We start from the raw sequence: 24987 nt of genomic DNA, 5'->3' as shown, positions 1-24987 counted from the left end.
TCGTACGATTTTCTTCGAATTTTTCAGATTCGGATCGATGGTAAGGAGAAAAAGGTTTGTTTCTTTTCGCTCGTTACTTCCAACCCTCGTTTTTTCGGTCATTCAAAGTTGGCGAAAGATGTTTCGCAATTTAATGCGCAGCCCTCTGATCTCCCGGAGCTGATATCGTGCCCCGCGTCACTTGAGATTTTAGATTAAAACTTTACGCTGCCGCTACGGTAGGGAAGATAGGAAAGCCGGTGCAAGCGGATACTTGATACTCGAAAATCGATACTCGACCTAGTGTCGTCGTTTCAAACTTACAACCACATAGTTCGTCTTTTAACGCTGACTCGTAACGCCGGATAATCTTGAGATTACGAGGTGCCGGTAATTTAACTCGATCGAAAACCCGGCAGATTATGCACTCGCCGATCGATAAAAGTCGTGAGAACGGACCGCGCAATCGATTTTACATTTTCAAAACGAATCACCTCGCAATACAGCTTTCAAATATTTGATTACCTACTATTTCGGCGTATGATCGACGTCGTAGGTTTTTCTACTTTCTAGAGATAAAAAAACAAAAAAAAAAAAAATCCACAAACCTACGCGGAGCCTTTTTATCACCGATATTTCTGAGCGTCCCGGTTGTTTCGAGGACGATAGATTACCTTATTCGCGAGGTTTTCGGACAAGGAATCCTCCGATTTGTTAAATACTTACCTCCGTGTTAACGGGCGATCCATCACCATGCATCACTTAAAAGCTCTTTTAATGGAGGGCTTCGAGTCTGCGAGGCGGAGGACAGGGGGCGGGGGGGGGGGGGGGGGGGGGGGGGGATTCCGAAACGGGTGTGAAAAGTTGCAGAGGAGCATCGGGGCGCAGTGGTGTTCTCGAGGATCTTGAACTTTCGAGGGGGTCGAAGGAATTGCGTGGGCGTGCGGTGTGGGGAAAAAGGGAAGCGAGTAGGTATGAGGAGGGAATATATATATATACACGAGGGTGGAAAGTTCCTCGGCACGTGACGTGCGTGACAAACTTATAGGGATTTAGTTCGACGCCCGGTTGAGTCGGAGCCGGTTGAAGGCGGAAAACTTCATCCTACATACCGAGGCATTGGCACGCTTAATTTAACCCACAAAAGCTCCCCCGCTAATATTATGATATTTCGTAATTTTGATAGCTGGAAACCGGCGGGAGAGCGATTGTAATTGGTCGTGTTCTTCACCCCCTCCCCCCCCCCCACTCCTTTTGTTGTTTTTTTTATTCATTCTTCGTTTTTTTTTTTTTGCTCAACGAATCGTGCTCGTCGCTTCACCGCTATCTGCACACACCTGATGCTTCCTCTCGCTCCGTTGGACGTCACGGACGAATCGTTACGGGAAAAATATTCATTCATCTTTTGCTTTTGGGTATTCGAATGAGAAAAAAGGGATCGCATTTCGTCATACTACGGTTGTTCACGAAAAATCGATGAGTATGTGACATAAATTTCGCCATGCTTTCCAGTAGAATCTACGGAGCGTCGAACGTTTCGGAAACACGGAATCAGCGATTCAAGCCTTTCTTGCGCTGTTTTCCTCCTTTTCTCCCTCCTCCGTTGCACGAGGCGCGTTATACTTATACCTATCTATATATCAAGGGACCGTAACGGATCTGATGAAATGCGGGATTAATTGCGAGAATATTTAATTTGAAATTTCACAAGGGGCACCGCCCCCACCGCCGCCGCCGCCGAGGCGTTCTCTTCTTATTCGCCATATTCTACCTCCTAAGAGTCCTTTATTACAGGAGAATGAGGAGGGCGCGGCACGCGGCGTTTTCTCTGTTTTCTGCCGTTCCGCACCGCTGCCAAACTCTTATTCTTTAAATTAACCGCTGCGCACTTTCGACCACGTCCCGCTTTGAAATAATGAAATTTTCAACTCAGGTGTACGTACGTACAAGTCGCGGCGAATTTTAATTGCCCGTTTCAATTTTTGGCACGCAAACGACTTCTTACCCTATTCACTTTTTTTTTTTTTCTGTTCCAAAGCTACAATACCCGCTCTAATAATTTTCTACACAACTCGTCAAAAGAAAGAAAAAAAAAAAAAAAATTATAACAACTGCGACTCGAGGAAATAAGCACCCCGTCTCTCTCTCTCTCTCTCTCTTTTTCTTTCACTTTTTTGCACGACAAACTTTTCGAATTACCACACATGGCAAATATACAACGAAACGTATCATATGTACATACAATTACTCGTAAACTTTTTAACAATAGCCCAGACAAAATCTGATTTTCACAAGTGAAAAAAAAAAATACTCAACACACTCCTGCCAAAATAGCTAATGTCGCTGTTATTGTTGTTGTTGGAACAATTATTGTCGTCGGTGCAGTTTTTTTCACCCCTTTTTTCTTTTTTTTTTTTTTCTTTTTTTTTTTTTTTACACAGCAACGGTGTGCAGACTTCGCATTGCATGTCGGGACGTCACATCCATCATAATCTGCACAATAACGCGTCACACAAGTTTCACCCTGACTTCCCACTTTTATAATAATAAACGTCACCCCGACGCAAAGTGATTATGTCGGGCTACCACGTGATGTTCACGACCGTACGTCAGCGAGAAACACCGCGGATTAATTTATTTCCGTTTGTTTTTCGTTTTTCGTTTTTCGTTTTACATCAACGAGTGAAAAGTGATAAAAAAAACAACATGGAACACGTAACGCGGTCGGTCATTCCTCGTTCACCCTCTCCGAAGAAACGAATATTTCTATTCGTTTCGCCAAGAGGAAGTTGTAAGGGAGGATAATAAATGGCGGATGACGAATGTACCCGAAAGTTTCGAGGCGATGGATATTTTTTACCGTTCCATTATTGGCCTCTCGCCAGAGGTGCGGTGTTATGATTTGTTTCTTTTTTTTCGCCCTCCGCCGGTTTACCATGTGCAACTAACGGCGTACAGCCACCGTGAACGAAATCCTCTTCGTATCCATGGCGACGACCATCGGAGACTGGAAAGAAAAAGGGACAAGGAGATTTGATCCCCGTAGAGAACTTGCCGCTCCGCTCCGCTCTGGTTATACCGTAGGAGGAAACGGAAAACTCGGTGTCGTTACGTACCAACCTACCCTATTTACCACCCTTGCTGCAACCGTTGCATTTTACTTCACCAAGAAACACCCCTACCCCCCCGCCCTACCCCCCTCGAGTCCCTTCGGCCACTTATTCTTCCGAATCGATTTTCCCCCGGATTAGGGACGCCCTTCTTACGTTTTTTTTTTTTTTTAATTTATTTTCATCTTTATTATTCCCCTTCCTTTTTTTTTTTTTTTTTTTTTTGCCGTACCTAGTTTCACCGCTACTTTCGCAACGTCGCTAGAACTTTTTTCTTTCCATGGTATGGGAATTTCGAAAAGCACAAATTTAACGTAAAATTTTTACAAGTTTTTCTCCAGTCTTTACAGGGAGATCGGAAGAGGCCGACGGTTCCGAGCCTCTGAGACGAACATCTTGACGTAACGTAACGACGATCTTCTAAATTTCCCGCGGCACCCCTCGCTCCCAATATTACCGAAAGTATACCAAACGCGCTGCTGCTGTTGCTGCCCTCTCGTCCCTTTATTGCCACCCAAAAAGGGAGGCCAAATGTTCCGACGGTGTTCCTTCAATCGACGTCCCTTCGAGGGCCGGAGTAGTAGCCCGAGGGTGCTGTCGAGCTATTCCCGTGTAACGCGAATCGCCTGACGCTACACGTCGGTTTGAGAATAGAAAATTCGATAGGAATAGAAACTGTGTTTTTCTTGTTTTTTTTTTCGTACTTTTTTACATTTTCGAAGGAATGAAAATTAGGTATAACCAGACCACGTTGTCATTCGCGAAGTTCTCGTGCTCCCCGATACTCCGATCCTTTTTGTCACGTGAAAACTTTTTGTCGCGGAGTGTACTTTTAATCGACGACAATAGCTACTTTACTCGGGGTGTAATTTATTCTATTAAGAGCTATCTTAGTCACGATCTTCTCTACCGTTTCTTCTTCATAGTTCCGATAACCACTTCTACCAACTATATACACACACTCTCTCTCTATGACTAGGTGTATCCAGGGAAGTTACGTCGTCTAGCTGCAAACTTCCCCGGTGGGATACGGCTCTTATGGGAAACTTTTACCAGACATCGAAACTCGGCAACTTCCTCAATGAAACGTAGCTATACGCTCACCCAGCGAAAAAAGCGCAGGTGCGCCTCCGGCTTTTTTCTCGCAGTTTCTCCATTATTTATTCATTCTTATCTATTTTTATTTGTTATTTTCTCATCTTCGCTGCCGCACGACGAAATGGAAAAACTATTATCTTGTCGCCCTTTCAATTCTATTCGAAGTTTCGTTCCGACGTACCTCGAAGCGCGAGGTATGATGATTAAAAAATTAGATTCGCAAAAAGCACACCTGTTCGGGCGCAGTGGTCGCGAGCTCGTGAATTTCGATTGGTTGAAAAAATATCAGTTGCACATCGACGGCAAAACCGAGCGAGTCTAAAATTTTCCACACTCGAGCGAGCTTCCCCGCTGTCCCTCCACCGATTCCCGGTTCAGAAAGTGAAATATTAATGGAGGTATATTGTGAATGAAAACAAGGTTCGCACGGATGGGAGGGGTCGGTCCCGCGTCTCCCTTGCGAAGGGAAAGGAGGGCGCGGTTGAGCGAAGTAGGAAGAGGTGACGCGGAAGTGTTCCAACTACAAGAACAAGATAGGCGAAAGAAACAGAGCGAGAGAGAGGGAGAGAGAGAGAGGGAGAGAGAGAGAGGGAGAGATGAAAAGCTTTTTCCAGGGGTGGCAGCCGGAGCGTGCTCTGGTCTTCGCTTCTCGTGGAGCCCGTTCGCGAAACGACGATGACAACGACGACGACAACGACGACGTGGATCAGGTGGGTTCGGGTTGCGGAGCGTGATGCGCTGCATTAATGAGCTTCCGCGTCGTCTCGACCGTAGCTTCGCACCGTCATACCGACATCTGCAACCCTCATAAATTTATAACCGCAATTTGAAACCGCGGCGGGCGTATCACCTCCTGACCCGAGAATCACCGGCGCGGTCAGGAAAAGCGTTAAATATATCGCCCGAGAACACCCCGCCCCGAGTGGACGTCCCTCCGATAAAATGAGAACTGAAGACCTCCTGAACCTCCTTTTCTTTTCTTTTTGTTTTTTTTCGTTTCTACTTTACCTCGGCTTTCAAGCTACCGAAAAGGTTTCCGTCGGAAGTAAAGCCTCGAAACTTTTTCAGGAAGGTCTTGAGAGACGCGAAAAAAAATCTTACCCAGCATTCTTACCCAGGCTTTAATCGTAATCAAAATGAAACAGACTTCAGCTAGGGCTTTTCGTATACTTCAGTCCGAGATATTTCTGAGGCTCGAGAAAAGAAATGGCAAAACTCTGAGAAATTTTTGGGTGAAGCTTTTTCGCTTCCAAAAAAGCATTTCCAGCTTACCGAATCGATTCGATTTCGAACGAGAATGAGTCGAGCCCGTTTTTTCACGCCTTTTGAAAAACGGATGTCGTCCGAAATAAACGCCAGAGTTTTTGTCACCGTAGAACCGTTTTCAGGGTGAAAAAATTCGAACAATTCGTATAATTCGCGTCTCGCGTTTAACGTTTCCTCGTCAGACGCGCGATGTGAATGGAATGTAGCTCGCAGTTATATACGCCAGAGCGTCGTCGTCCTCCTCGTAGTAGTTCCGAGGGTGGTTGCTTCGTGACGTCGACTGCGTTATCCCTCCGCAATCGGAAGGAGCGAGGGAGGAAAGCGGGAAGGGTGGTTAGGGCTGGTGACGAGCGACGCCGGCAGACACCCGTGAAAGCGTCGGGACTATACCGCGTCGACCGAGACTGCTTGGCGTCCCGACGCGTCCCGACGCGTCGCGCCTCGCATCGGTCAACCAAACCACCCTTCCCACCATCGTTCTCGCTCCTCTCTTCCCGTTCGTCCTTCCCCGTCCACCCTCAGCTCCGGACGGTCGGTCCTCAGCTGCGAGAGGCCGATCATTGTTGTCCGAAAACTCTCTTTCGAATTTATCCGATCGGCGATCGTCAATTTTACCGACGCAGCTTCGAAAGCTTCCGGCCAACAAAAAAAAAAAAAAGAAAAAAAAAAAAAAGAAAAGAGAATCGCCGAAAAAAAAAGGAAAAGCTCAGGAGTTCGATGGCCCGCGGAAATTTCAGGCGATAATTGGACGGATTATTATCTGCAAACGACGGGGAGAGTCTGATCCTAGTGTCCCTGAATTTCCTGTTAATTAAACTCGTCCCGGGCTAACTCCGAGTATAAATCAGTTAATTATCCGGCAAGTGACTCGTAAATTTTCGAGGGCGTTATCGCCGCGGAAATTTTTTTCTCTCTCCACAATTTTAACGGATCGTCGAGATACGTCGCGGCGGCGATGGAAAACAAAAAAATCGATCCGTTCGGCCCGAGTACGACGCGACAAAAAAGAAAACGAAGTGATTGATTGAGAAACTTAAAAATTGGGAGAAAAAAAAAAAAAATGGGTACGACTCGCCATATTTTATCGACGTTATCGTCAATTGATCGGTGAACCGTTACCAATGCTACCAAGTTTTACAACAATGTGCTTTTTCTAAGTTTTTTTGTAACAACTCTGACTCTGGTTCGAGATCAAAGAGATGTGGAAGATCGGAAGAGAGAAAAAAAAATGGAAAAATATGGGGAAGCCTATTAAGTTCTTTTCCCTGGGGGAGAAATCGTTATATCTAATTAAGATCGACGCGTTTTCGCGCGACTGATGCTTGGGAATTAATTTCTCCGGATGACGTTCAATAATCGTCTGCAGGGAATAACGTTTATGCGTCACAATTGTATGCTAAATTTTGCACAATTTCTCAATCAGAAAAAAAAAGAGAGTGAGAAACGTTTTTTTTTTTTGAGAAATAAAACAAACAACAAAAAAAAAAAAACACCATCGAAGTGGAATATTTTGCTTCTTAATCGCGCGGAGTTTAGAATCGAACGATTAGGAATTTCGCGATAGTTGACACCGCCAGATACGAAACTCTTGGGTTAAGAGACACTTGACCTGAAATTAAAGCGTCTCGTAAGTTAATTACATCCGACGCGGTGTACGTACATGTTCTTTAGAATACGGGTCAAATGTTAAGAACGTTGAATCTCCACACGGCTGAGACCACAAAATGTAATAACGAAAAAAAAAAAAAGAGAAGATCGATCGAGGAGTCTTATTTTTATCTCTCGCTTATGCGAAACTCGTTGAAAACTATCGAATCCCATTAATTGTGGCAGGATCGTTAACGTTATCATGTTTATTTCCATCGTATGACGTTATATCGAATTTGCGGAATCTGATATGATACCCATATTTGTACGTCGTGTGGTTCCTATTTGTTTGGTTTGGTATCTGGTATTAACTACGGTAAGGGGTCGAGAGAGGTTTCAGATTAGGATGGGATTCGATGTAGATTGGAAATGGGGTAGATGATTTGATTGGATAAGGTATACGTGTATACCGATCCCTCAGGGCATTTCTGCCTATAATGTGGAATGAGAAGTAAAATAGAAAGCTTCGCTATGCACCCGAACGTCCACCTCAAATACCGAAATGATATCGGCTATTGGAAAAAAAAAAAAAATTTCCGGCCTTCGTCAATCGCAATTCCGACGGAGTGGAATAGAAAATTAATAAATTGAGCTCTAAGAATACGGAACTCGTAGAAATGAAAGCTTTCTCCCATCCGTCCGCGTCCGCGAGGAGGGGTAATTTTTCTTCCTCTATTATTGCTACTTCGGCGGAAAGTTGAGAGTAATTCCATTCAAGGACGCGGAATCTAATGAATCGTTTGAACTTTACCTGTATCTCTCATTCAATTATCGCGGCCACGCCCTATTCAACGGTAGGTACCCAGCACCCACCTGCGGAAAAAGCTCGCTCTTCGTTCTCCTCTTCAGCTCCCTCGCCGAAAGAAATTTTTATTTTCATTTTTCATCTATTTGATTTCAATCAAACCGCCGAGTTTACTCGAGCATTTATCCTATGGCAATTTCACCGATTCTCATGAAACCGTCCGACCGTCGCGTTTCAACTTCAGATGTAAATAATTTCTACCGCAATTCATCATCGTCAGATTCCTCTCGAGAGTTCCACGAGGACGCACAAAACTTGAATTATTTCTTCATTCGTTCTTCTTTGTCGTTTCGCTCTCACTTTCTCGTGTCTGCAGCTTTTGGTAATCGAGTATAGTACTCGACCTACGTACAATTACAAAACGAACTTATCTAAAAGCTTGCGGAATCCTGTGCGATGCGTCGATAAAGCTCCTGCACATCGGAGTATAGGATCGAAGTATAACATTGAAAATCCACGACGAACTTCTTTGATATCCCATCGTTTTTTCGCTAAAGTTGTACACCGTTCTGATAACTTGTGAAAAAAAAAGTGGTACTTCTTTACCGATAACTTTGCGTTGCTCTAATTTTTCCACAGAAGACTTACTAATATCGATGAAAATTCCACCAGAAATGTAAAATCCTTCGAAGGATCTGCAAAGACGTGTACGTGATTGTACAACCAACGTCCTCCTGTGTTCTTCGAAGCCTTTGAACTTGCGAAATGGGTAACGAAATCGATGCGGATCCATCGGCACGAAAGGGAGGCCCGCTACAACACCTTTCGACGCGGTACGGCGCGCGCGGATTCGTGTAATTTTAGGGGTTGAAAAATATTTAGAATCCTCTTCGATCCACCCCTATATTGCTTTTCGGGGTATCATCATCACCGTTGACTTTAACACGCCACCCTCGTTTTTCAACGTTATATTGTTTATATTAAGAGAAAAAACAAAAGGAGGCAAAAAATCAACAAATACAAACAACGCGGGATGTAGCCCGCGAGCTCGATAACCTCTTAACGCACGCCGAAAACCGCGAGCCCGCTCCCGAGGGGAAGAGACAGGAAGGCAGCGGAAATATTTGGCTTGCAAAACGTGTTATTAAATCGAGAAAAAAACACGTTGAAAGAGTGTATATTAAAATCGTTCTCATCTTATGGGAAACCCGTTTTTATTTATTTCGCTTTTTTTATTTTGTTTTTTCTTGCAACCCCTCAAAATGCAAAAGGTCGCGGCGACACGTGGAATATTCTGAGAAATATTATTTTTCATTCGACGAAGACGAGATTTTAGATTGGAAAATTTTCTGAAAACTTCCAAAAAACATCACATCTGTGGAAAAAATTTCACAGAATTATTTCTTGGCGTAAAGTGATATACTTTCGTTTTACGGATTTCCGAACAACTTCAAAGCCATGTCATGTAATTTGGCATGCATAGAAATTATTATAATATGTATCCGATGCGTTTTCACAATAAGCATCGACGTGAAGTGTATCGCGTGATGAAAACAACGAGCTTCCCGCCCTACGGTCCCCAACAAAAAAAAACGAAAATAAAATCGAACGCCGAAATCAATTTTGAATCGATGAATGAAAATTACGTTAAGTATAATCGAATGGAAAAAAAAAAAAAAGAAAAAGTTTGCGCGCAAGGGTCGGGAAATTATTAGAGAATGAAGAGGATTAATGAATTGGCCAACAATCAGCAGGAGGGATTATAAAAAGCGTGGTACAGTGTGAAGGGTTGTGACAATGGGAACTTACAGTGGAGGGCGCTGGATGAAAAAAAAAGAAAAAAAAAAAAAAATGAAAAAACGTTCCAAGGGTTCCAACCCTACTGCTACAGAAGTGCGGTGTACTTGTCGCACTTCAAGGTTGGGTCAGGTGAGGGTAGGTTAGGTTATATACGAGAGCACTAGAATACCTCGCTCTTTTGCCTGCTAAGTCTACCTTTAATTAGGGGGATATAGGTACTGTGGATTTGAAATGGGACTCGTGCCACGCGTTAAAAAGTCAAATTTCAAATTTCAAAGGGTCCGGCGACCGATGGGCTACGATCGCTTGTGTGAAAAAGAAATGAAACAAAAAATGAAAAAAATACATCAAACAAAGGAAAAGTTTCGTACCGTCACGCACGAGGACATTGCGAAGTGCAGTTTTTCATTGTCCGAAAATAACAAAAGGGTTAAAAAAGGGTGGACCCCCTGAAAGTCTAACGATGTTGAAGCCATGTAAATGTACCTGTGACGTAGGAAAAAAATATGGTTCGAAAATACGACTAATATTTGAAAAACGATCCGCAGATATCGTAATCTATTGATACGTTAGCACAATTATGAAGATGAAAAAACTTCGTCTGGAAGTCTCGCGTTTTATTACTTCGAGGGAAAAAGTTTTGGCTAATAAATTCTACGACGATGCGAGATTAAGTATAAAGTAACTATAGCGTATAATTATTTTTTTTTTCTCGAAATAATAATTTATCCAGCGAGCCGACTGCCGGAAATCGCGGAAAAGAGGATTCTATGATATGCATATTAGATGTAATAAGCCGAGAAAAGCCGATTAAATAGATCTGAAATTATATATTCCAAATCCTACTTGGAATTCAAAAGTTTATGTATGATATTTGCATACTAAGATATTTCGCATCCCTTTCAAAATTTAATTCAACGAAACTCTACTCATCTTATGTATATTTCTATTTTATTATTTTTTTCTTTTTTATTCACTGTTACAGATTCTCAACAACCTAACACATCGTCAAAAATGCCAGTGCTGATACTCCAAATTTACCATACGGAAAAACTGACCTCAAAACTTTAGGACACGAAAGTACGCCCTTAAAATAAAGGGTAAGATTTACGATTCCCTGTGAATAAGAGAGGTTCTAAACCCGATTCATTTATTTGGTCATTCCAAATAATCACTGACATCACGATTATAGACGCCGCTTTTTTATAGCATACTTCTGGTTCTTTTTTTTCTCTGTCAAACTCCCTCGCACTGTTAGTTTATCTCTCGCACTTCATTGAATTTTCCATTTCACCGATCTGTGTCTGGTACCATACATCTCTCTCTTTTCCCCTTTCTTTCTGTCATTTCGGCAAGAGTGCACACATAAAAGAACAAAAAAAAAAAGAAATAATCAAAAACCGTCTGATAAGCCTTAAATATGTACATCCATATTTACTTGCATTTCTTTCCTTTTTCCAAAAATTCTTGTTTTCTATTTTTCGAAACATCCGATATACGTGCAGAATAGCGCTAATAACAATTGTTGAAATGAAATCCTTAATTTTTTTTGTTCTCTCTTCTCCAGGGAAAAAATGTCGATGACTGGGAGCTTGATGGGTTACGAGAACAACAATGAGGTGAATCAGGCAAAATGTGGTAAGAAACCGGGATTGAGACCGCTTCCGGTCGTATCGAGCGTCAATTCCAGCGGCGTTACGACCGCCGGAAAACCAAGGAGGAGTCGAAATCATCAAAATAAAAGAGAATCCTGTTCGAGAGGCCATGTGAACAGCCTTTGGTCCGTCTGGTACGGAATCGGTGCTGTTGCTATTCAGGCTTACATTGCAACCAGATGCGCGAGAAGAATTTTCGGTAAATTTTACAATAAATTTAACAATTACGAGACGATTGAAGTACGGAGAAATGAATAACAACGTTTTGATTCGCAAAAATATTATGGGGCGCGGTGTAAATATTCCCCTTTTATCAAAAGGTGTGACGATGAAAAAGGCGGTAAATGAAAGAAAAATTAAACATGGTGTACCGCTGGAAGGTTGTGAAGAGTTGTTGACAACGGTGCTTTAATTAAATGGCATTCAATTAAGACGCTGTTACCTTAGCCACTCCCACGTAACGCGACTACCCGCAGTCGCTCGTCAAAAAGACGAGAAAAGTTTGGTGTAAAATTTTTTTTGTCAGAGAGTTTTCGAACTGTAATTATACAAAATCGATTCCTGATATCAGCCGATAACGTCCATTTTTCATCTTGGCGTATCCTTATCGTCAAATATCTTGTTCGGATATCGTGAGAATGGATTCGAATAATGTAAAATTAAAAAATTAAAAAAAAAAAAAAAAAAGATAGATAGCCATGAGTAGAAGGCAGATTTTCACTTCCAATTACTGAGGATTCCAGCTTGTATTTTCACTCGTCCGTATAATAACATACGGCACAATAATGATAAAAGATCCTTCTCGAGGATTGGGGTAAAAAAAAAAGGAATAAGTCAGCAGAATCTTCCGTCTTTTTTCCATTTCTCTAGAGAAGTCTATTCTCATTTCGTTGTTATTTTTTTCCAGCGTACCTTTCTCTTCCATGGCCGGCGGAAGCTCCGCCGCCGAAATTGGAGTTCCACGCTTGTCTGGTACTAGCAGCTACGGGGGTTCTTCTTCTTCCGTTTCTTCTAGCCGCCGCATTTTTCAAACTTGGAAATCTCGCTAATGACGGTATCAAACTAGGAAGACATCTGAGCGCCTGTACGAGGGACCCGCCGTCCTCGCTTATAAATAACAATCCCGATAATGGTGAGCCTTCTTTGATTCGCTTCTCTATTTTTGCCTCAATTACGAATTCGGTATACCCAATTCAACCAACGGAAAATTTCACTTCGATAAACTACGTTCAGAATTTATTCCTGAAATTTTTTTTTACACAGATTTCAGACAGATTTTGACTATTTATAACGATAAATTCAATTTCGAGTTAAAAAAAAAACGTCGATGCATGTGACCGAATCTCCGAAAATTCGCAACTACGTTTTTCGCTTATTCGCTCAGATGTAATTCTGTTTTTTTTTTTTTTTTTGTGCAGGATTAGCCAGCAATCTTTGGCGACACGGTGGTCCAACTGCAGCTTTTTTACATTTGTGCACAGCGATGTGTTTTTTGCTACCATCCCTACTGATGGAAGCCAGATTGATTCACGCTGGATTTCTTCCAAAGGGTGAGTGAATAATGAATCGATTAAAAAGTGCATTTTGGAAACCCAACGAGTAAAATATACCCGAATAAATAAGCGAACGTAAAAACGAACATTTCCAAATTTATCGAGCGGTGAAAAGGAGAAGAAAAAAAAGAAGAAGAAGAAAAGAAGCAATCTTTTGAGGATTTCAAAGGGACGATATTTTTTTCAACTTTATATACCTGGTATAAATCTCGAAGAAATCACTTTTCATCCCTATAGGTTGTAGATATACACGTACAAGCAGTTGAAAAGAGTTAAGGGTCGCAAAAAAGGAATAGAGAGAAAAAAAAAAGGAGAATAAAGGGGTATAAAAAGGTGAAGGCTCGAGTTTTGGGGTAGATTTTGAGACGTGGCTGGTGAAATAAGCGAGCGGTTCGGTACGTGTTTACGAGGGAGGGCGCGTCCTTCAGGAAGACGGTTAGCTTTTTATTGCGGATTCCTGAGTGAGTAGAGCTTTATAAACCCCAAGCTGTCTTGACTACGTATACCTATGTATTCGTATACACATAGGCTATCGCCTGACACTTAAAACCCGCCTAAAATTCGATCTAAACTGGGTGGCCTTTATCTAAGTTCCTCACAGGTCATTTGACCCGACCGAATACCTTTGGGAAAACAATTTCCTAATTGAATATAACGAGATAGTCGATAGATTTCGAGTGGACGTCTCCACGTAAATTGAATAACTTCACTTTTGCATGCACGGAGTGAAATGGGCGAAGAAATTTTTAATTTTGGAAATTTCCGTAGTCGGCGTATTTTCGAACGCGTGACGAAAGCTCGGCAGGTCTGATGTGCAGTGACTAAAATCTGGTATTGAAAAAGTGGTCCGTGCGTTGGTCCTCGTATGGAAAATAAATTCGAATCTCTTTCCGTGTCCATCCTCATGAATTCGCTTTTTCAATAGAATCTAGGAGCCATACATATGACGCGGTCGGCATCGGCGACTCTCTTTTCTTTTTTTTTTTTCAACTTGATTTATTTTCCTTTTTTATGAGACGCAAACACTTCGGGTATAGGTATACCCGTAGTATATCCAACGGTCTTTAAAGCTGTGCTGCTTTCGCAAAAACCTTCGACGAAATGGGAAAAACGTTCAACCCGTATTCCTACAACGTTTTTCGTCCGAATATCCCTCGGGATTTTCTGCGATATCCACGAATACTCCATTCAAATATCGCGCCGTCTCCGGATTCATTTTTTCAAACCCTCTATCACTGTAACGTCCCCTTCAAGAAACGGCGCAATTTAGAGTCGAATTAATAGAGTCAAGCTTTAATTTCTAATCTTTCAATTCGCCTTTCTTTCTGATTCTACGGAATTCCATTGAAGTGAACGTAATTCTTAGCGAAGCTTGACTCTCATCGTAATTCTTGTGTTCCGGAAATGAGGGAAGGTTTTTCGCAATTACGACGTTATTTTAGGTGCACGTAATATAACGTTCCTCGTCTGGATGCGAACAGTTTCGTTAACGACATCTAATGTTTCTAGATAATCAGAGTGGCTGAAGTTGTTCCCTTACAGTTTGAAAGGTAGAGAAAGCGGAGCTTATTAGCCCTACGACGTACGAAAGTGGCATTATAGTAATAGGTGGTGGTGGTAGTAGCAGTTCTGCACAGTTGGTGAATGTACAAAGTTAAATTTGCCCACGCAGCTGCCACGCTTTAGAGTTTCCTTGATAAACACACCCTTCCTTACTGCCTTTTATACGTATGTCGTACCAGAACTCCTAGGCGAGACGCCTGACGTAAGTTTATCCGTCGTCCGAGTCGGAAAATCACGGATGATAAATTCGATATTTGCTTTAGTTTACGCGAGTCAATTTCTCAATTCAATGGTAAGTCGACGAAAAGCTCCGCCCCGAACCCAATATACGATTTCGTAATTCACGTATCTGGGTATACGTATGTATAAATAATATCGAAGGCTTTTCGGAACAGTTTAATCAAGCTCGCTTAGACTCGAACAATAATGTCTGAACTTATGAATATAGCTGAACTTGCCTAGTGAACTTTGAGTTGCGAGCTTTCCCAATGTATTATTATACCAGTAAAACCGCCACCGCCAAACTTACTTACTTACTTACTTACTCACTCACTCACTCACTCGGAGGTAAGGTTAGTTCTGCCCACCCTATTCTCGTCGTAAATATACGTCGGTAACGTGGTGAGGTGAAGCAAAGTGATTAATTACAGGCAAGCATGAATGAATTAATGGCGCAACGTGGTGTGTCGGAGTTATCAGCCGGTATATAGCTCGATCCTTGTTGTTATACGGTTCGCGCATTGCATCGTTCGAATGGAGAGTGAGAGCGGAAGATAAAGGTCAGGTTGGGTTCGGAGCTCGGAGCTTTGTGCTTAGTTGTTGGAAAAACAAAATCTTATCGAAAGATCGTATGTTGAAGTTGTAATTCTAGACGTGGGATGATGGACATCGGAGCAAAAAATAAAACATTATAAGAAATATCGTGTCCGAAAGGATCTACTGATCGTTTTTTCATTTTGCTTCGTTTTCTTTGTTTTGGAAGATAAAAAAAAAACTCCCTCGACGGAATTCGTTCCTTTTTCGTTGTAGTTCGAATGACGGAAGCTTCGTTTTTTTTTTTTTCTTTCAATACATTTATTTTGCTGACACGAGAATCTGTCGTCAAATTCCAATTCCACCCCGGTATAAAACTGTATAAATTACAGCAGGGGTCGTCATATTCAATGAAATCCCCGTTCTCCTAAATTTAACAACACGCCGTTGATTGCATTGTTTCGTGCCAAATTCTATTAAATTCAAACGTATAGATTATACGGTATCAGAAACATCGATACGAACAAGAGATAATTTACGGAAAAATAGAGAACTAAAAGGGGGGGGAAAAAAAAAAAACAAAAGCGTACGTAAGCTGCAGCAATCAATTTTTACCGCCGAAAAAGCTCTAGATCCTTGTACGAATTCTTTAGAAAACAACAAAAAAACAAAACAAAACAAAACACACAAACGCGAAACGAAGAAAAGAAAAAAGCTCAGACAAAGCTCGTAACGTAAACTTCAGTTCAGGAAACAAGCACTGCACCTACCTCTACACCTGTAGCAGCAACAGAAGCAGCAGCAGCAGCAGGTCGATCAATACGTCGTCACCGACGTTCCAACCAGCAGCTGGTTGCCTTATCTCGTAAGCTCGGTTCATCTTGCTTTGCCCCTCTCCCCTCTCCCCTCCCCCGTCCCTCACCACCGTCCTTCGCCTCGTATTATTTTATGTTTTGGTCATAACCGCGCTCGGTGCTAACATCTTGATTGGTTATCGAGGAATCACGACGATACGTCGTTCCGTTTAATATACCACCCTGTGGCGTAATGAGTTATTTGCATAGATGTGTCTCGAGGTGCGTAAAACTTGAGGTCACCCGGAACTTTGATAAAGCTCGACCGGCAAATATTTGTCATCGCGAATATCGCGGTGAATAATTATTCCCGGTTTGACGCGCGATCCGTCAGCTAATACGCGTGTACATATCCTCACGCAAAAGCTCGAGCTTTTTTGCTTCAACTTCCACGTGAGCTTTTTATCCTCATTCTTTTTTATTCATCACCTTCTCCCGCAACAATTCCTAGACGACTCGATGCTGACTGAGTAATCCGGAGCTTTTCTTTTTTTTTTCGTGAAAAACCAAAGGAGAGTGAAAGCAGATTTTTTTTCACGCCCCGCGCTTTGAACGTGGGTAGTTTGTAGGGCGTAACGGGGAGATGGATCGGCAAACGAAACGTTGGCTAGGGAGAGGTAGAGAGGGATGATATACAACCACGTGCTTCGGTCGGTCGTCGGTGGCGCAACGTAATTTTATGTAAACTAATTAGCAGGTGGTAATTTGATTAGAATGCGCGTGCTTGGGCTGCTGGAACATGATCGCGTAGAGCAGAAACCAGATACAAATTTATCATATATATATATACATCATGTATGTATATACTACACTGCACAGAGGCTGCTAACTAATTTAACATATTTATATGTACTTACAGTTAGTTTCTTATACGATCGCTTAATGGATGAAGCTTTTTTGATTTTTTCGACCAAAGATGTACAGTATAGTCATAATTATTCGGGGTTGGCTGGACTAGGGAAGTTGATACACCACCACGTAGTCGATTTTTATTTTTAATTTAATTTCTAGCACTTTTTTTTCATTTTTTTTTTTTTTTTTTTTATTACGTGAACGTTGCGATTGGTCTACTGCGGTAGTTACATTTATAGCATCGCAAGTAGTGCATTGCAGTTGTAGTTTTTAGCTTGTACGTTACGTATATGTATACCACAGTGTAGAACGAGCGTCTCGGGAGTCGTAAAAAGGAAAAGGATGGAGATTTTTTTTCATTTTTTTTTTTTTTTTTTTTTTCTCTTCGTTGCGAACATGTTGCAGGTATCAACCTTATACGTGTATACGTATACACGGTTACAGCATTTTATCCACATTGGTTTTTTCTACGTGAATTCTCATTCACGTCCCCAGTACAATTCTCGCGTTTCGTTAACTTTTTTGACATATAATTACGATACGGCGTTTCATTAATTTATTCATTCGACGATCGACTCGTTAACGAGCGATTAATCGGTCGATTTTCTTATCGGTCGTTCTATTCGTCGTCGTGGTTCAATTAATTCATCGCTTCGACGTCCGTCCGGTTTCAATTTCGTACGGCGCGTTATAATCGTCCACCGTCGAGCGTAGCGCAGCGGCGGTGCAGGGGGATACGCCACGTTCGTCGAAGCACACCTACATTTCCAAAGGCACGTCCGAACCGTGCGATCAATGCCAAGTTCAATAACAAGATAAACAATACGTTGAGCCGAACGGATATACCGCATAATGGGGCGAAGAGAGAGAAATAGAGGAAGGGAGGAAGAGAAAGTCGGACAAACAGCGGCCAGTCCGCAGACGGGGGATGACATCGGAGCGTGCACGGCGCACGACGCTCGCCTAAACATCCGAGATCGATATCCCGTGCACAAATATCGCCTACCGGTATATCGCAAGTACGTACGTATCGCAAGTACGTATAGATACCCGAGTGTAACGTTACTTGGGGAATACGCCGCGATTACGTTCGCTACGTTGAATCCGATAGGGTATGGAGTGGAAATGCATTGATGAACTTGATACAGTGCCGATGTGTACCGGGTGTGGTATCGCGGTGCGGTACCCACGTTCACATTCAGTATCGCCACCGCGCGAGGCTGGGGGATGCACAGGAGTTTACCTATAAGGCCAGAAGTAGCTGCATTCAACTGTTGCATTTGCACTTGACGACCGTGGCCGCCACCGGCGAACGTTGTACACGGAAACACAACTGGTGCGCACGTATCGCTGAACAAATTTATCATGCAAATCAAAAGCACCTCTCTCTTTACGTTAACGGAAAACTCGACCTAACAGACGTACGTATTTATCTACGCCTAGACGCACTCGTCGTCATACAGGAGAGATAGTATCTACCTATTCATATGTATCACGGAAAACTTTCGATCCACGAAAATGACCATACTCTTCTGAATTATCATTAAATTCTATCGGACGTTATACCGTTGGGAAACTTTGAAAAACTCTTTCCGTTCGAAAACTCTCAAAAACTCTATCATCGTAACGGAATAGGTTCGATAAAAAATTAAGTTAATATCTTGAAAAGCGCATAAAAATTTTCTGAAAATTTTTCTGAAAATTGGGAGGTAGGGGGTGGCTCGGTGTACGGAGATGTTGAAAGAAAAGCACGAAGAAAAAAATTGTCGCAGTTTTTGTATCTGAACTTTTACGATCCACTTTGACGTAGAGAAGGGTTCAAGTGAAGGGAAAAGTTTTATGCAAGGTTTCCTCACAGTTGGCTGCACCTACACATTACGTGTACACATGTTTAAAATACATAATGATAATACATAAATCGGTATTCCCCCCTAAGTGAGAAACCGCGGGGGGCGCGCTAGGCGGCTCCGAGAAATAGTAAGAAAAAGGGTGAAAGAAAGGGCGAAGGAAAGAAAAAAAAGTAAGAGGAGTCGAAGAATCCCCCGTAACTCTTTTTGCAGCTCCGCTAGCAGTTCGCAACTTTGGCCCCCGCTTAATCTGCACCGCCAGTAGGATCGGATTTCAAACTTTTTTACATCCTCATATATATAGGAACTGAGAATTATAACACCCCCTTCGACCCCTAACTCCGGAAACTCGCTAGATTAGCGGGGGGCCGTACCAAGATAATCTACCCCCTCCCCCCGCCAAGTAATTCGGTATCTTTTTACATTTTCAATTTTTTTTTTTTCTATGTACATATAATACCTTCTTTTACCTGCCTCTAAAGCGCGGAACAGGAGTTAAATTGTGCCCCCCACCCTTTTTTAAGGCCGCATGGCGCATCAGCTAGTTTCGCTAATTAAGCGGTGTCTCTACTTGCTCACCTTCGGAGCGTGTTTTCCTTTTTTTCTGTTTTATTATTTTATTTTTTTTTTTCGCCCCCGTTAACCGCCCTCTAGTCGAGGGTAACTTTTAACCACTACTGTATCGTGCCTTATAAATCATTTCAACTTGGTCCGCGAGGGTTAAATTTTTTTTCCTCATATTTTTTACTTCTTTTTTTTTTTTTTACTTACAATGAACGTGACGCGCAAAATTAAGGGTTGCGCAAATTAGGCGAACGGTTGATCAAAGAAAAAAACAAGTTGTAGAGAATGTAGAATACAAAAGTGTACAGAGATATGGTTAGCGTTCTATTATTTGAATGAATTTTTATGTATAATGTATATTTTATCGTCATTTCAGAAGTAAAAAAAATTGTGTGAAAAAAAAAAATCGATTGTAAAATATTCACTGCATCGGTAAATCGGTAAGGGACTGTTGAAATTGAAATATTGAAAAGGTTATGAGAATAGAAAATTTTTTAAATATTTGACGATATTAATTTTGTCCCCCCTAAAGTAGAAACAGGACTATGAGTTCAACTTGGGAACAAACGTAGTCCTGCAGATGCCAAACAACGAACGTTCATTTTAGTATTTCATGTTACGCGATACATCGTAACAGTTACACACCACTGAATTTAACAAACAATGATAAAATAAGGGAAAAAAAGAAAAACTAATTTGTGAGTGAAAAAAGAGTAGAAAACTTGGATAAAAAGATTCGAATACGTTATGTATGTGTCCACAAAGGTTAACCGCACGAAATAAGTTTCTGTTGATATAATAGAAACGGGTAAAGGCGGATATCAACGAAAAACGATAATTCACGAGACGCAGGAAATTACAACTTTTTTCGCAAGTTCAATTCCTATTTTCTATTATTGTCCGCTCCTGCCGGCAATATCCTGTTTTTTTTTTACTGTTTCTCAAACGGACGTATCCGTCGCGCAGTAAATGACTTTCGATTCATTTTTGACAATTTTCATTTAGCTCATCTCATGCGACCCCCTTCTGAAATACCCTCACAAGCGTATACATATGTACACTTGTTAGCGGCTTGATTCGATGAAAAGTGTTTGACGTCTTACGTCGGTTGCTACTTGAATAGGATTTCAATTTTTCAATCTGACATGCAGTTTTTTTATTTTTATGTTTATTTTTTTTTTATTTTTGTTCCCCATTCATCCTCTTTTCGTTCATCTCCCTTTTCATCCCGCAGTACTCGAAAGCGCTTCGAGAGCGGCGCGCTTCCAATTCAGTCGGGATGTCAAAGGGAATCGACGATCGTAATTAATTCGGACATGTCTTTGATGTAATTTTCGTTCACTATACGTGCGCGTAATACAATTATATACCATATTAAATTCTCTCCTTTATTTTAATTTTTTTTTCTTTTTTTTTTCTAACGCTATTTCAGAAGCCATTTGGCGCACGGATCTTGATTGGGTAGTGATCCACGAGGACCGTCTGGTGGTATTGAGCTTTATGAACCCGCCGGGGAATTTGAGTACAATATCGGGATTCATAACTCCTCAACCTTACGTGACGTCGACTTTATTCGACGAAGATATGGAGAACGTTGTCGCCTCGACTACGGATATCCCCATTACGGACCATCAGGACGAACGCTCGAAGGTCACGAAAATCGGCAAACCATCGCTGCTGGATATAAGGGAATATTTTCACGGATTTAGCAGGCAAACTAACTCGAATAAGAGCGACTATCCGGGTGTTCTCGATCCGTTAACGACCGCGTTCACAACTACGAGTGGTACGACCCGTCAATCTACTCGTTCAAAGTCTGAAATTGTTCCGTCGAAGGTTCTCGTTACTTCCGGATTACCGAAAACTACGGTTACGACGACTCCGAAGACCGCGACAACGACCACCGTTTTAACCACCTCCGATCCGGTTACTCAAATTTTGAATACGAAAATTACAACGAAACCCGTCGCCAACAATCCAGGGGATAGGAAAAATTCTACTGCCGTAAACAAATCAACGTCCAAAAACAACACGCTCAAAGTTAAACTGAAGCAAAAGGTCACCGTTAAAACTACTACTACTACTACTACTACTGCTTCCTCTACTACCAGACCAACGAAACCCACCAAGGGTGGCAACATGACCGCGGAAAGCATGGCCTTGACAATGAACAGCCTCGCAGATCTCGACCGTCCGGAAAATCTGAATTTGGAATTCCATTCCGGTTAGCAAGATAAAGTTCTTTTGAAAATTCCTTAATTGTAACGTTATTTTTGGTTTTCAATTTCTTGAATCTATGATAAAAGTTCAAAGCTCAAAAGTTCGAATGATAAAAGCCGCAAATGCCGAATACATTTGAATAAATTTGTTTCGAATATTTCAGGTGAATCTTACGGTCCGATTACTTTGGAATATTTCAACTACGCCATGGCCTTGGCAGTTTATTCGGTTAGATACCCTGCGGTATTTTGGTCTTGCAATAAAGCTCTTGGAACAATTTTCAGTCTCCAATTACTCGCCAATTCAGCGCAGAGCCTTTTAGCTTACGCTGGAATGTCGGTTTTGTACAAGGTAAGGATTGTTTTTTTGTTTTTTGAGTTTTTTTTTTTGGAGATTTTTTAAATAATTAGCATGAAACAGAAATAATTGCCTCCCGGTCTGCGGCTGGAAACCCTTCATTTCGCTACATTGTTTCCGATCTGAAAAAAACCAAAATTTTTTCCTTCGCTGCAATCCCCATCGAATCTTTCCAAATAATAATTGTGAACCACTTATTGTTAGGGAAATAGAAAACCCTTCCAGGATTATTTCCAGATCCCGAATTCCGCTGTGCGAACCGCCGAATGAATTTTTCTAAAATTTCCAGGTGCAGGTAGTCGGTCCGTTGAAAGTTCTTCCAATGTTGCGTCACAGGACTATATCAACGACGAGTACGATTTCAACATTCCTAGGAGATTCTTACTTCCTGCTCAATCCCCACGTAACTTTAGCGCTTTTCGCTCTTTCGTCGTTGCTGGTGCTTTGTTCGAGCATGGTGATGTACCTTTACGCGCACGGCAGGTAATTACAGTAACAAAAAAATATAATAACAACATTTAATGAGATCCACCGTATCTAAATCTGTTTTTTTCCTTCATTTTTTCATCGCGCACAGATTCACCGCTTTCCTGAATCAAGAACGAGAACGTCGCGTGATAATTCTAAAAGAAGGTCGTAACGGTTCCGGATGGGGATATTTTACTCATTGCGTAGCACTCTGCGTTTTTCTAGCCATATCGATATGCAGTGCGCCATTATTATACGATTACACGGTGGTGTACCGCGGTAGTTTGGATGGCGCTATACTGGCTTGTATAATCGGGACCGTTCTTCACTTATTTTTATGGCTGGTTCTGTGGATATTTCTGACGATAAAACAACGTTGGATATTCAAATTGAGAGTAACGATAGGGAGGGCGACGGTCCGTTCGGCCAGATCGGTGAAACTTGTGACCGACGTGGATCTTCTCTCGGCGAGAGACGACGAAGAAGGTACAAACGCGCCGTTGCTGGTCGTCGGAAATGGAAGGACTTACACAATCGCCGATACTTCGCCAAAGAAGGCCATAATGAGCGTGATCCAGAAGGCCGCGATGGAGAGAAAAGCGAGAACGCAAGGTGAGGATCGATGGAAAAGTGTAAAACGTGTATCGCCAGTTGTTTTCGAAACGATATATTGATTGATTTATTTTTTTGATTTAGGTGCGAACTCCGACTCTGTAGACGGTGAATCAAACGCGGACGGAGACGAACAGATTTACTGGTTGAGACCAAAGCTTCGTCCATCTCCTGCCCAATCGCCGGCTGACGCCGGCGTTCCTCAAACCGGAGATAAAAGCTGGCTCAACAAGAAATTGAAACCGAAAGTCACCTTCAACGACCTGCCCAGTACGTCCGGCGCGCGGTAACTACCCTCCTCTCCTCCCTCTTGGTGTCTTTGTGTCTTACTTTATTTTATGTTATTCTCGTGTAATCTGTCTTCGTTTTTGCCTGCTTGTTATGTCGGAGAAAAAATGTCTTCTTCTCTATTTCTTGGTTTTATCTTTATCCTCATATGCTTCTGATCCTTTTTCTGTCCTCTCACCACCCCCACATGCTCGAGTATATATATGAAATTAAAAACATAAATAAACAATCCAAATACATCTAGTAAAAATAATTTCTTCTATCTACTAACCCGACTATATTTTGTTGTTAACAAATCTGCACGAATGGCGCTGTTATGTTGATATCGTTAAACAATCCAGAACAAAAAGAAAAATTAGTCTGTTATTTATTATTAACAAAAAGAAAGAAAGAAAAAAAATACGCACAGTTTTTTTTGGTTTTTTCGTTCAGTAGTTTTGAATTTTTGCATTATAATTGCGTTGTATGTTTGAATTTTGAGAAATTCATTGAAATGATATAAGAGCTATTTGTAATATAGTAAATCACGTGACCGATTTTCTATTTTGTATCATGGAACGCTGCTTTATTAGAATTATGATTACCTCGATATCACAAACCATGTTTCTAAAATTTGTTACCCTTTGGTGGTTTTCTCATGTAGTAATAAGGGAAAAACCAGACGAGGTGTCGGTGATGGTGGACCAGATGATGATGGGGACTACGCAACGTTACGGGAACTCCCATTAATTGCGTCGCATGACCCAGCTGACGATTCAAACTCGGAGGAAAATAAGGTAAAATGAAAAAAACTATGTTTTTTTTTATCAAATACTTACTTCTTTCATTTGAATTATCTAGCTACAGTTGTTTCAATTTTGTTTCACATGTAACCCATATATTTATATCAACATTCTCATTATATTTAACAGTGGGGAAGATGGCTGCTACCGCGTACTGGTAGAAGCTATAAACAAGCGCCAAAAATTGTCGACGTAAGATCATAGATTGAAAAGGAAACTAAAATAATTTCTCATTGTTTATCATCGTGGATTCTGAAATAACAAAAATAATAACAATTTGTGTAATTAACATAATCGTAGATTAGTATTTGTGTCGTAATTATTCTTCTTTCTGCGGATAAAAAAAAAAGAAGAACGAAGTATTCATATTTATTAGCAAATAATATTATTAGACAAAAAAATATATTATTCGTAGAATCGAATTTGATTGCAAGTGTATATATGTGTGTGTGTAGTTTATGGGAGATAAGATTCTTAGAGAATAATTACTGGGGATTTGTGATTAGATTTGAAGTTAATTTGATTGATTTCTTCGTGAATTTTTCAATCCAGAGATTCACGTTTCATTTGACTTTTAGACATATTAGTTCGCTAGAACGAAGACCTAAGAAAGTTGATTGTGTTATTGAATCGCTAGAGTAGACGGCAAGAAAATCTATATCGATGATTCAGATGAATAAAACAAGAGAAAAGTTTTTGGCTTGTTGGACTAATACGTAGCATGAATTTTAACAGTTGTTGGAGTGCGTGAACGACGATCACGTGACGTACTACGCAAGCGGTAACCGTGACCTTCAACCCTCAGAAGGAGATCCTTCTCCTCTTTTAACGCCGGAACCTCTTCCCGATCCCCCACCTTTACCTTTGCCCTTTTCACCTTCGTCTCCGAACCCAACTAACACCCTGCTAACTTCGGAGGTCGTCACCGCGCCACTAAATACTAACACGCAGGTACAATAACAATCCTATCCTCG

General features: G+C 41.5%; 1 protein-coding gene across 4 annotated transcripts in view; it reads left to right on the top strand.

Moving 5' to 3' along the window:
* LOC105689521 (protein tincar) overlaps positions 1-24987 on the top strand; it is a 63357-nt gene that overhangs the window by 36565 nt on the left and 1805 nt on the right. The window contains exons 3-14 of one of the 4 annotated variants that reach the window (XM_048649275.1): positions 10631-10745; positions 11213-11499; positions 12208-12432; positions 12719-12850; positions 20719-21510; positions 21670-21857; positions 22153-22346; positions 22441-22943; positions 23028-23229; positions 23875-24007; positions 24143-24205; positions 24749-24964. In XM_048649275.1, the coding sequence (XP_048505232.1) occupies positions 11220-11499; positions 12208-12432; positions 12719-12850; positions 20719-21510; positions 21670-21857; positions 22153-22346; positions 22441-22943; positions 23028-23229; positions 23875-24007; positions 24143-24205; positions 24749-24964 (2928 nt within the window). In that variant the 5' untranslated portion in view covers positions 10631-10745; positions 11213-11219. The remainder of the gene's footprint in view (positions 1-10630; positions 10746-11212; positions 11500-12207; positions 12433-12718; positions 12851-20718; positions 21511-21669; positions 21858-22152; positions 22347-22440; positions 22944-23027; positions 23230-23874; positions 24008-24142; positions 24206-24748; positions 24965-24987) is intronic. The other 3 variants (XM_048649276.1, XM_048649277.1, XM_048649278.1) reach the window with 3 other exon arrangements.

Source organism: Athalia rosae, chromosome 2, assembly GCF_917208135.1.
Source record: "Athalia rosae chromosome 2, iyAthRosa1.1, whole genome shotgun sequence".
NCBI lineage: Eukaryota > Metazoa > Arthropoda > Insecta > Hymenoptera > Athaliidae > Athalia > Athalia rosae.
The sequence above is the reverse complement of the archived record's forward strand: the minus strand, read 5'-3'. Positions and strand labels throughout refer to the sequence as shown.